Source organism: Anser anser (assembly GCF_964211835.1).
Source record: "Anser anser genome assembly, chromosome: 21".
Taxonomy (NCBI): Eukaryota; Metazoa; Chordata; class Aves; order Anseriformes; family Anatidae; genus Anser; species Anser anser.
The window spans coordinates 7,632,054-7,644,021 of NC_139742.1; the positions used below are offsets into that span (position 1 = coordinate 7,632,054).

At 59.3% G+C, this 11,968-nt stretch overlaps 2 protein-coding genes across 10 annotated transcripts in view; one reads left to right on the forward strand and one right to left on the reverse strand.

Moving 5' to 3' along the window:
- ABL1 (ABL proto-oncogene 1, non-receptor tyrosine kinase) overlaps window positions 1-4,127 on the forward strand; it is a 75,260-nt gene extending 71,133 nt beyond the window's left edge. For all 4 annotated transcript variants that reach the window (XM_083806921.1, XM_083806922.1, XM_083806924.1 and 1 more), the window contains one exon: window positions 727-4,127. In XM_083806921.1, coding sequence (XP_083663047.1) covers window positions 727-2,423 — 1,697 coding nt within the window. In that variant the 3' untranslated portion in view covers window positions 2,424-4,127. The remainder of the gene's footprint in view (window positions 1-726) is intronic.
- On the reverse strand, window positions 2,438-10,747 carry QRFP (pyroglutamylated RFamide peptide). 6 transcript variants are annotated; one of them, XM_083806930.1, is made up of 2 exons: window positions 10,115-10,747; window positions 2,438-9,083 (listed from the first exon to the last, which is right to left on the reverse strand). In XM_083806930.1, exon 2 carries the CDS (start codon window positions 9,081-9,083, stop codon window positions 8,688-8,690), a length of 396 nt encoding a protein of 131 aa, XP_083663056.1. In that variant the 5' UTR covers window positions 10,115-10,747; the 3' UTR covers window positions 2,438-8,687. The 6 variants fall into 6 exon arrangements, with proteins under 6 accessions (XP_083663056.1, XP_083663058.1, XP_083663057.1 ...); XM_083806932.1 differs by lacking the exon at window positions 10,115-10,747 and adding an exon at window positions 9,495-10,089; XM_083806931.1 differs by lacking the exon at window positions 10,115-10,747 and adding an exon at window positions 9,277-10,089.
- Window positions 10,748-11,968: the final 1,221 nt, after the last annotated feature.

Genomic DNA, 11,968 nt, shown 5'->3' on the forward strand with positions numbered 1-11,968 from the left:
TATTATAAACCACTATTCATTTTTAAATACCTCTTGTAACTGGAGAAAGGGTGACCCCGTCATTTCCTTCTGGAGCGGTCCTGCTGAAGGAGGCTGTTACCACCACTTCCCTCCGTTATTGTACAGAACTGACCATCTCTGCGGCGCTGTGACCTGAGGCATGCAGCTGTCAAGGGATGTCTTGATTTCTGCTTGTGAAAAAGTTATTTCCATTCCCCGTGAAGGCTGGTATCAGGGAAGGAGGTTAGGAGTATCAGAATCTAAATGTACAAGGAGCCTGGGGATTGAGGTGGGTTTGCGGAGATGTCGTATTAATTCAGAGGGTCAGCTGTTCTGAAGGCAGCGACAGCGCAGGGACCAAAGAAAAGGCCTCTTTATCTTCTTCTCAGGATGAAGTTTAGACAAGTCTCTGGATGCTAGGGTGGGAATCTGAACATAAACGGTGTTTGGATGTTGCTGTTTAAATCAGAAGCCTACAGGGAAAGCAGTTTGGCAGCCAAGCCCTATATTGGCCACCTCAAAAATGAGCGTATGTAGGATTAGGGACCGCATTCATTCAGCCTAGGCTTCAGCGTAGCTGTACTTGCTTTATTCCTGGTCTGGAGCTGGCTTTCTTTGTGGAACCTGCACCTTTTTGGAGGTGCTGCAGTGGTTTGATCCTGGAAGCAAACAGATTATCCTGCCTGTTGAGGCGCAGCTCAGCAGACTCTTTTCTTTCCCTTGCAGACCCTCTGGACCACGAGCCTGCTATTTCTCCCTTGCTCCCACGGAAGGAGAGGGTGGCTCTGGAGAGCAGCTTGAATGAAGACGAGAGGCTGCTTCCGAAAGACAAGAAGCCCAACCTCTTCAGTGCCCTTATCAAGAAGAAGAAGAAGACTGCCCCTACCCCTCCGAAGCGGAGCAGTTCCTTCAGAGAGATGGACGGCCACTCGGACCGCAAGGCGGGTGGGGAGGAGGAGGGCAGGGATGCTGGCAACGGGGCTTTCACTGCGCCTCCCGCAGATGCAGGTGACCCCTCCAAATTTCAGAGCCCGAGCAACGGGGCTGGTGTCACCAACGGGGTTGTCGCCGGGAACTCTGGATTTTTATCTCCCCACTTACGGAAGAAGTCCAGCACGATGAGCATCAGTCGGGGGGTGGCTGGCGAGGAGGAGAGCAGTTCCAACTCCAGCAAGCGTTTCTTAAGGTCCTGCTCAGCCTCCTGCGTGCCCCACGGAGCCAAGGACACCGAGTGGAAATCCGTGACTCTGCCTCGGGATCTGCAGTCCACGGGACGCCAGTTTGATTCCTCCACTTTTGGGGGGCACAAAAGCGAAAAGCCAGCACTGCCTCGGAAGCGGGCAAACGAGGCCAAGACTGACATTGCTGTCAGGGGGACAGTGACCCCTCCTCCACGGCTGCTTAAGAAAAACGAAGAGATCACTGACGATGTGTTCAAAGACGCAGAGTCGAGTCCTGGCTCCAGCCCTCCGACTCTGACGCCGAAACTCGGCCGTAGGCAGCCTGCTGCCCCTCCTTCCTCCAGCGTGCTGCACAAGGACGATGGAGTCAAATCCAGTGCCTTAGGTACCACTGTGACAATGGACCAAGGTTCTGCTGCCAAACCCAACTCTGCCGGGTTTGCAGGTGCCAGCAAGGCTGCTGAGGAGCCCCGGCTGAGGAGGCTCAAGCAGACCTCGGAGTCGGCAGGGAAGGACAAAGGGAAGTTATCGAAGCTGAAACCGGCCCCTCCGCTTCCGCTCTCTTCGTCCTCCGTTGGCAAGCCTGGAAAAGTGTCTCACAGTCCCAGCCACGAAGCAGCAGCAGATGCGGTGTCGGGTCCGAAATCCAAACAGTTGACTCAGGTTGCAGATGCTGCGAGCAGCGACGCTGTCAAGCCAAACCAGTCCGGGGAAGGCGTGAAGAAGCTGGGGATCCCCTCCGTACCAAAGCCACAGTCCTCCACAAAGCTGCTGATGAGCACGGCAACCCCAGCTGCCTCTTCCTCGTCTGTGCCCTCCGCCCCAGGCGGGGAGCAGCCGTCGTCTACGGCCTTCATCCCTCTCATATCCACCAGGGTCTCTCTGCGGAAGACCCGGCAGCCCCCAGAGAGGATCGCCAGTGGCACCATCACGAAAGGGGTGGTGCTGGAAAGCACGGAGGCTCTCCGGCTTGCCATTAGCAAGAACTCGGAACAAATGGCGAGCCACAGCACTGTCTTGGAGGCCGGCAAGAACCTCTACACCTTCTGCGTGAGCTACGTGGACTCCATTCAGCAGATGAGGAACAAATTTGCCTTCCGGGAGGCCATCAATAAGCTGGAGAACAACCTACGGGAGCTTCAGATCTGCCCAGCGACGGCTGGCAGTGGTCCTGCAGCCACCCAGGACTTTAGCAAACTTCTCAGTTCGGTGAAAGAAATCAGCGACATTGTTCAGAGGTAGCAGAAGCCAGGTTTAAAAAAAAAAAAAAGAATAAATCACAGTGGGCCAAAGTCAACTGTTGAGAGAGTAACAGCATGTGCGGACTGACAAAGGACTGGGGCGTTCAGGATAGGGCTGTGCAAAAGCCACAGGCTGTTTGTGGATGCCCCAGCTCCAAAGAGCAGGGCTGTGCTCAAGAGGCGCTTTCCACCCTCTTGGCCCAGATTCCCTGCGTTTCATTTACTCGTAATCGTCTTATCTGTGGAGTTCCTGCCTTGTGGACTACAAGTCTAAGTGCTGATGTCACATCATGCCTTTTTATTAATATTTTATTGCTCTGGACAGACTGCTAAGACTGACGCCAGACTGATGGACACTGAGATGCCATCCTCCTCAGGAGGACTTCCTACTGCGTTTTCCTGCCCTCCCTCTGCCCCGCTGTGCAGAAGGACCGGTGTTTGAATAGCAATATAACCATTGCGTTTCTCGGGAGAGTTGCAGCACGTGTCCCCAAATCTGACATTTACCTGGCATTCATGCAACACACCTGGAGCTTGGGAGAGGAGGGGGGGAAGTCCTTAATGTAACTTTTTAAAATGATAGAATGCTACACGTGATGTTTACCCAAATTCTTCCTACGATTCCACCTGCTGCCCTTTGTATCTGTGTTCTCAGCATTTTCTTAACGTTTTTGAGCCCAGGTGAGTTGCTTGGGCTCAAACTGTTGCAGACAGCCCCCACTCAACGTAGTGGCACAGGAGCCTGTCTGCAGGTCTCCTCGGCAGCGATAAAACGGACTGGAGAAGGTCCAAAGAAGGACGTTGCTGTTGCACTCTCATTATACCTGACATTAATTGGGGTGGAGGGTTGCAGAGCAGGCCTGGGAGCAGTAGGCTGGTGCTGAGCAAGGCATCGCTCCGTCAGTGATGGGAGGGGATAGCTTAGGGTGAGTTCAAAGATACCACTGTGCCTCCAGCAGTTGCTTCAGTTGAGCTTGCGCATCGCGGATGGGCAAGAGCTGCTGTTTTCTCTAGGTGAATTTCCAGTTTTTTTTTTACGCTGTGAGCGGAGGTGGGACATGGCTTCTGCGCTCCTGTCGAGACCGGTGCTTCACGGGTCCGCGGTGCTGCCCTTGCCAGGCCAGCGCCGGGTCCCCTCGAAGAGCTCAGCTGCCAGTGCTTAGGGGTTGAAACCATCGCTGTCTTCGTGCTTCGTTCCACCCAGCGTCGTACAAGGAGCTGTGAAGGCTGCAGACACCTCTCTTTGGGTAGGTCTCCCGAGGAAGCTGCCAGCAGGGCTCCTGGGCTTCCTTCCCAAGGCCCTGTAACCTTCCCGACTAACGCAACACGACTGGGAACTAACTGTGACTCGTGACAATAGTGAAAGAACAAGGTTTAGGGCTATTAACAGTGCAATTTAACTCTTAACAGTTCCAAACAAGAGAAAAAAAAAAAAAAGGCATTTTCTATGTCCTGTCCCCTGTAACTCTTGTGGCCCCTCTTGTGTATCCTAAACACTAATTGCCTTCCATTGTATTTTATTCTGTTCTCTTTGGGACTGTTCATTTTGTATATGATTTCTAGTAGTTCACTCTTGTGTGTTCACGCCACTTCTCGCCCTCACAACCAGCCATGACTTAACACGTGACAAATGTTTAAAAGAAACTACACACTTCTGCCACAGGCTGCCTTTAAAATGTAAGGAAAAGAAAAAAAAAAAAACAAACTTGGACTGTCTCTTTCCTGGAGGTACTGTTTTTACTTTGATAACATATTGTGCCACTATATTATACATTTGTATCTCGTTATTACACACTTTTGTAGACTTGTCTTTTTTACAGTGTGTAAATAGCTCTGGCCTTCATCTCTGTGACACTTCGGGGGGTCGTTTCCCCTTTAACTCGGTCCGGTACAGACGGTTTCTGTACGCGACTTCCAGTTCTGCCTCCTCTCTTTTCTCTCTCTTTCATTTTTTTGATTTATTTTTTATTCCAGTCTCTCTCGCGTAGTATATTTAAAAATAAATCAATGTTGAGGAAAACCCGTGTTTGTCTGTTAACAAATATTTTCAAACCCAGCTACCTCTGCTGAGACCCCCCATCCGAAAAGAGTCGATCCCGGTGTGAGCGCCTCGCCGGGGCCCCTCGGCACAGCGGCTGCTCAGAGCAGGCAGCAGCGCCTTTCCGCACGCTTTGATCTAGCTCTGAAAAGTCAGGAGAGGAAAAAAGACGCACGGAATAAACACTGCCATCACCTGCTTTGAGGCAAACACTTTGCTGTTTTCTTTTTTTTTGGATTTAAATCACAGATTGGGTTTTAAACATCTTGTTAATTGCTCGCATTCTGTAATTCTGCTGCCGTTGTTGGGTTTTCTTTTTTTTTTTCCCATCTCCCTTCTCTGCTGCGAAGTGCCCCGTGAGTTTCCCTCCTCCTGCTGTCCAGGTGAGCAGGGGTGAGGCAGGGGGGCGCAGCTCGGAGCAGCGAGCTCGGGGAGCTTCCCACTGCTCCCAGGCGGCGCCGCCACGCCATATGGCCGCGGTGCTCACTTTGCAGGTTGTCTGTCTGAAATCCGGGAGTCGTGTTGTTTCCAAACGTCCGTCCTCGTTGCCTGCCTTCAGACCACCAGCAAATGTCAAAGGAGGGATCGGATCTGGGTGCCAAGCTGTGCTTAAAACGCGGCCCTCCGGCTCGCTACATGGAGATGCTCACGAATAAAAGGGGATGAGAAGGAAAGGAGGGCACTGAGTGGTGTGCCTGAGGTCCTGCGGAGTTGCTCGGTGATGTTTTGGGGTTACAGCCCTGCTTGCCCCCTTTTCTAACCCCCCTCAACAACTCCCAGGTGAAATCTGCCAGCCCTGGCACAGGGGATGCCTGGCAGGCAGGCAGGGGAACGTGGGGGCTCCTCAGGAGGCTTGTCTGCGTCGGGCTGCTTCCAGGTTAGCATGGAAAAGACGATGAGGAGCAGGAGGATGCTGTTGGCAAGTGTAAATTAGTCAATGGCCTGCACTTGGCAAGGCTCAAACTTTTTCAGCCAGGTGGTGGTGGCCGATAAACGCGTGCTCTAAGCTGCAAGGGGTTCCTGGCTGGTTTGTGACGATGACCCGTGGCAAAAATCAGTGCCCAGGCTGCTCTTCGTATGCGTCTCTGCCATAAAGACTGGGAGGTGGCAGATTTGGGGCTGGGGGAAGCTGGAGACGAGACCTGTCCCGGAATACAACCGTCCTGTGATCCCATCCCTGCTCGCAGGGGAGCGGTGTGGGATGGCAGAGGTCAGGGGACCTGGCTGGGGAAAGCCCTGGGATGCGCGGCGTTGGGAGTGAAGGAGCAGGATTAAAGGCTAAATTTAGCTGCGTACAGTAGGAGTTGATTTAACAGATCGATGCATTTAACAGTTTGATTGCTCCAATTTTCAAGGCTATTGAGCTTGAAAGTGAGAGTGCTCTAGGGGAAAAATAGCTGTGTTTGTGTTTTTGTTTTGCTTTTTGTGTCTTTGAAATTACAATGTTCGCTCTTTTAAGTTTCCCTTTAATGTCATCCTGCTTTTTTTTTCGACTAGCTGCTTGTCATAAGGCGCAAAACGTGGTCAGTGTTTTGCGCTCAACTCTTTCTCAACAGCTAAAGATAGGCTGGCGGGGCAGGGACGCTGCAGGACAAGCGGCGCGCAGGTGCACGGAGCTCTGCCCGCCCGGGGATGGTCTGGGGCCAGCTGAGAGCCTCTCCTTGTCTGATATTAATCCCCCCACGATGAAGGGAGAGGAAAATGTGCCTAATCTCTGTGTCACGGCTGCGGAGAGGATCGTCCCATCAGGTGTGAGCAGGCTGGTGGCGGGCTGGGGGCCGATCCCGGCGCGGCTGGGCTGCTCGCGGGGAGCGAGGCGATGCCGGCACGGCCCTGGTGCCCCAACAGGACACGCCGGGTGCTCCCGGCGGAGCCCTGCGAGTCCTTTGACTGCTTATTGTGGTGGGGATTGCTGCTGGGTGTTTTTCGGTGGTGGATCCAGCTCGGCAGGAAGCTTACCTGCGAGCCGGGCTGCGCCGAGCTGCTTTCCCAGCAGTCGCCCCCCCGTCGAAGGCTGTGTGTTTGTACTAAAACCGGCACGGGTCCTGTCTTTCTCCCGGAGCTGCGGTGCTCAGTGACCCAGTTATGATGCATTAGCACCCGTTATGGGTCCCCTGCACGCAATTAAATCGGGCTCTTTCTCTACGGAGCCTCCGCTGGGTTTCTGTGATTTGCGTTGTGCGCTCTGGCCACGCTGCGGGGCCGCTCCGGGCGGAGGAGAGGCGAGGGGAGACCCTGAGCAGCCACCAGGACAGAGCCCATGGGTGGAGATGGGGCTGGGGTGCCAGCAGGGCTGTACCTGCCCCAGGGGAGGGTAACGGGGAGCTTCACAGGGGGCTGAGCACTTGCTCCCAGCACTTTTCCATTCATTTTTACCCCGCCGGTAAAAGCACCGGCTTTTACCTTTTTCAGGAAGGGTTTTTGTGCCTCGGTCAGAGCCGTGCCGTGCACAGCGTGCTTTCGTCGTGCTGCTCCGAGCCCCTTCCCCGCTACACCCAGCACTGCAGGGCCGGGGCTCTGCTGGCCCCAGCCGGGCTCCCAAACCTCCCCTGCCCTCCCTCCCTTCGGCAGCGCAGGGTAAAATTGATCAGTGCGTATTTATTGACCATTTGTATGCTCCAAAGAAGGGGGGGGGGGGGAAGAAACGTTGCCATAGAAACATTGATAGAGCTCCCCCTCTCCTGATACAGCTCCCCACCTCCTGCAGGGGGGGGGGTCTGGAGGAGCCGAGGAGGGCCTGGAGATTTTGGGGTTGGGGGTCAGGCTGGGCTCAGCACCCCCAGTGCCAACCACCAGCACCAAACCGCGGTATCCTCCGCGTCCCCGCAAGCCTGGAGCCCTGCCCGCTCTGCGCCCTCGCTCTGCACCCCTGCAGCCCCCGGGGCAGCCTGTCCCACTGTCTGTCCGTCCGTCCTCCGGTGCCTGCCTGACCCACGGACAGCATCCTCCTGCCCTTCGCAGCTCAGCCTGCTCCAGCCTTCGGCTACAGCCCCGTCCTGCTGCGAGAGCAGCTCGCGCCGGCCCCGCGGCGCGGTGTTAAGTGCCGTCTGCCTGATGGATATTACAAAGCGCCTCTCGGAGACTGATGTTTTTTTTTTTTTTCCCTCCTCCAACCAAGTCCTGACACAGTCTTTGATTTTGAGGGTGCAATTTAGCGCTCGCAAATAATTGCCCTGCTACATTTTCGTGCCTGCAATGAAATATTAGCAGTCGTTAGGCGCCTAACTTGCCCTCGGTGCCTGCAAGGCAGGAACCTGGGCTGCTGATTGCGAATCTCTCTGCCTGCGGCGGCAGGCACAAGAGCAAACGGCGCTGTTGGCGTTGGCAGAGCTAAATCTGCCAAGAGGAGGAGAAGGCGGGCGCTGAGGAGCCGGGCTTGTTCTTCGCGGCCGTGGGCGTGCGAGCTTTTTGGGGAGCTCTGTCCCCAGCCGTACCTTTGGCAGGGGGGGGATTGGAGCGCCAGGGGTGGGTGCCTTCAGCCTCCCCGCACCCGGGGGCTTCCGCAGCAGCTCGGCTGGGCAGGGGTGGCCGTGGGAAGGAAGGAGCCCAGTTTTTGGGGAGGCCGTGGGGTGCCTGGACGGGGACGCTGGAGGTCGGTCATCGCCATCACACCCGCTGGGGACGGGTCTCTGCGTCGGCTCAAGGCTGGCGAGGCTGGGGCAGATTTGCTTGCTCACGTGGGGATTTCTGAGGATAAGATTTTCTCGAGCCCCGCTGCTTTGTCCCGGTTCGCACGCAGCAGCTGACTCTCCTCAGTGGCATCTTGACACTAAGCAGAATTTGCTGCCGGAGGGACTGCTCGTCAACCAGGAGGAGAGCAGCGGCTCGGCGGGGAGCTGGAGCCCTGCTCCTCACCCGCAGCCGTGCTGGGGACACCCACTCCCGACAGCCCCCCCGGGACTGTCCCCACGTCCTTACCCCCCTGCCATCCTCCAGCCCCCCTCCGCCCGGCCCCGCTGCTCCCAGCACGGCGTCCCCAGCCCGGCTCAGGCCGTGTCCCCAGGGAGGGGACGTGGGGCACCCTCCTCTTCCTCCGCCGGGGCTGGGGGAGCCGGGGCAGGGCCGCAAGCAGAGCGAACGTGGTGCCCCCCCATTTCCCCAGGGGAATCCCAGCAGCAGCCCCTCCGCGGCGTCCTTTGGTCCGAGCAAACCCAGGCAGGAGAGGAGGGGATGCGGCACACCCCCTGGGGCTCCCTGCAGGAGGTGGGGGGGGCCAGGCCCTGGCCCTCACCTCCCGAAGCGGAAGGTGAAGCCGCCTTTCTTCCTGCTGTAGCCGTTGAGCTCCTCGGCCAGGTTCCCCAGCGTGCCCCCGCGCTTCTCGCCCCCGGCCGGCAGCCGTGCGGGACCCTCCTGCCTGCCCGGCCGCCCCCGCGGGCCCCCGCGCTGGCTGCCGTAGCCCTGCAGCTCCCGGGCGATGCCGAGCAGGGTGCTCAGCTCCTCGCTTCGCCTCCGCTTCGGATTTGCCCACCAGCAGGGACCGGGGTCCTCGGCCACCACGTCTCGGCAGCTCGGCTTGAGCGCGGGTCCCTCGGCGGGGTGCTGGGGCTCCTGCTGCTCGCCGGGAGGGAAGCAGGCCCCCAGGGTCAGCAGGAAGAGGCAGGACAGCGAGTAGGGTGCTCTCATCTGGGGGAAGCACAGCAAGGGAGAGAGACACGGTAAATAACACAGCATCTTCGGGTCCTGTAGCCACAGAAGCTGCGTACGGTTGGCACACGCTTCCAACCCCGCTACGGGTGAGTGTTGCCTGTCCTCGTGCTGATACAGAGCAGCCACCCCAAAATCTGCTGCAGCACCCACCCAGCACCTGCCATAAAACCTTGCTGGCTCCTCCAAGCCCGCGGGAGGGCTGCTCTGCACCCCCGTCTCCTTCCGACCCGCTCCCCTTGATGGCGGCGGCCCCGTGCTCCCAAATTCCAGCCCTCGCAGCTGCTGCCCTGGGCTGGGGCTGGCCGAGCGTTAGCGGGGCCGGCTGGTGGCAGCCGCAGCCGCCCGCTCCTCTTAGAGGCACCGCGGGGAGGACTTAAGTGCGTTCACCTGAGCAGCCCTCGGCTTCCAAATGCGCCGCTCCCACCTGCGGCGCGCCGGTAATGCCTGCGCAGGGGAAGGTGCTGGCCATCCCTCTGCTTTATGGGGCCGGGGGCACCCCGCTGGCGGCAGGGTCGGCTGAGGAGCACGGGGGTGACCTTGAGCACCGGCAGGGCTCCTCCGCCGCCCCTTCCTCCTGCTGCAGAACCTCAGAGAGGGGAAGTGGCGTTTTTATTTTTTATGTTTTCTTCCCTTTCTTTTTTTTTCCTTGCAGGAGATGTTGCCTTAAAATTCGCCGCCGGTAATGGGGGCTGGGGTGCCTGCTCCATAAAACGTGGGGCTGCTGTGGGTGCTTTGCTCTCTTGCAGCAGCCCCCACCGAACCCAAACCCAGCTCCCCCACCTGCCCCGCTTTGCTTTGGGGTGCCCCATTGCCTCACCTGCACCTTGCCACCGTTTTGGGCTCTCCCAGAGCGAAGCCAAACCGCCCCGGGAAGCCAGCGTGAGGTGCACCAACCCCATCCCCATCCCCAGACCCTCCTGGGGCTGCCTGTGACCCCTGTTCCCGGAGCCCTGGCAGCTCCCGGAGCCCTGGCAGCTCCCCGTGCCACGCGGCCGCGGGCCACTCACCTTCTGCCTCGGGCGATGCCCAGCTCCTGGCCTGGCCCCGCTCTGCGCCCCCCCCCAGCACCTGCCCAGACTGAGCCAGCCAGCGCGCTCCTCTCCCCATTAAATACCCGCGGGTGCTAATTGCCGCGTGCCCTCGCATACCAGAGGCCGGGAGGCTGGCGGGGAGGTGGCTGCAGAGGCGGCCGGGGGGCACGGGGGGGACGCTGATTAACGCGCCGCCTTCGTTGGCTGCCTCGTTTGGCGGGGAGGCTGAGCGGGAGCAGGGCTCTCCATTGGCTTGGAGCCAGCGGCGGCGATGCTCATGGGCAGCAGGGGCTGCTTGGGGGCACGAGTGTCCCCCACCCCTGGGGCTGCGCGTGCCCACCTGTGGCTGTTGAAGGTCCTGGATGCGTGTGCAGACCCTACAGTGCACGTGGGCACTGGTGGAGGCTCCGAAACCCGCTCAGGATCTGGCCCCAGGTGGAAACACACCCAAGCGCCCTCCTCGGCCCCGGTGCCAGGACGTGGTCCCGGCAGCGTGGTGCCAGCGTCCCCAGCAGGGCTGGGATGGAGGGCGAGGACTGGGTTCCTCCTTTCCCGACGAACCACAGCAGCTCAGCATCATCTCCCCCTGGGCTCAGCAGTGGGCTCGGGGTCCCTGTGGGGTTTCGAAGGGCTGCCGGGACGGCGACACCGGTCCCTTTGGGGAGCTGGGACCCGCCCGATGTCACCGCAGGGAGGTGGCCCCGCACCACGAGGTGGGCACGGCCGCGTGGAGGCGGACACGCAGGGTAACGATGAGTTCCTTTTATTAAGGAGTTCAGAAAGTCCACACGGACGGCGCTGGACACCACTCACACACGATGGAGACTTCACGGCACGGCAAAACGACACGACCCGACGGGGAGGTAGGTGGCGAGGCTCCGGCCCCGCGAGCCACCCGCGCTGCCCCTTCCCGTCCCCAGCACGAGGCCGTGGCCGTGCCGTCCCCCTGCGTCCCCACTGCCCCCCGGCCACCCCTGCCTGCCCCGCGGCGGGGAGGTGGCACCGCAGGAGCCTTTGTCCCAAACCGGGGCCGCAGAGCGCCGTGCACGTTCCTGGCGTTAATCCTGGGAAATCCGGCACCTCGGGTCGTGCAATTCAAACCAAACTCGTTGGGAGTCCTGGGTGAGACGGGCAGTTACACGGGGAAGTGCTACCGACACACTGCACACACGACGCCCCCTCCCCAGTCCCCAGAAGCTCCCACGATGGGGACACCGAGCACGAGCTCCGGGCCCTTCTCCCCGGAGGCAAACGCTATAAAACCGGCTACGTCTAATCCACGGAAATAAACGAGCTAAAAGCAAATTTGGGGCACAGCCGCCTTCCCTGCAGCCCCTTCCCGGGGATGCCGGGAGCCCCTCTGGAGCTGCTGGGGGGCTCCTGCCCCCTGTGCTGGGTGGGCAAAGCCACCGCAGAGCTCCCCAAATCGCCCTGGTTCAGGCACCCAGCCCGGCTGGCTGCCCGGGTAGGGATGGAGCTGGGCTGATGGCGGCTGCCTGCGCTCGCAGCTTGTCCCCATCGAGGGGGGAAATGTCCCTGGCAAAGGGCAGAGCTGGGGGGGGGGGGGGGGCGAGCACATCGCTTGTCCCCGCTCCCCCAGCGGGGCAGGGGGATGGAGAATCGCCTGGCGGGTGAGAGGGCTCGTCCAGCGCCACCTTGCAGGGGAAGGCTTAAAAAAAGGAGCACACAGGGAAGTGCAAAGCTGCCAGGAGGACGGGGCTTTGATCTCACGGTGCCTCCAGTCCCCAGGCAGCGGGGGCAGCGGGGGCAGCAGGGGCTGTCCTCCCCTCCTCGGGGTGCTCCGGCTGCGCTCCGCAGGGCAGGGTCCGG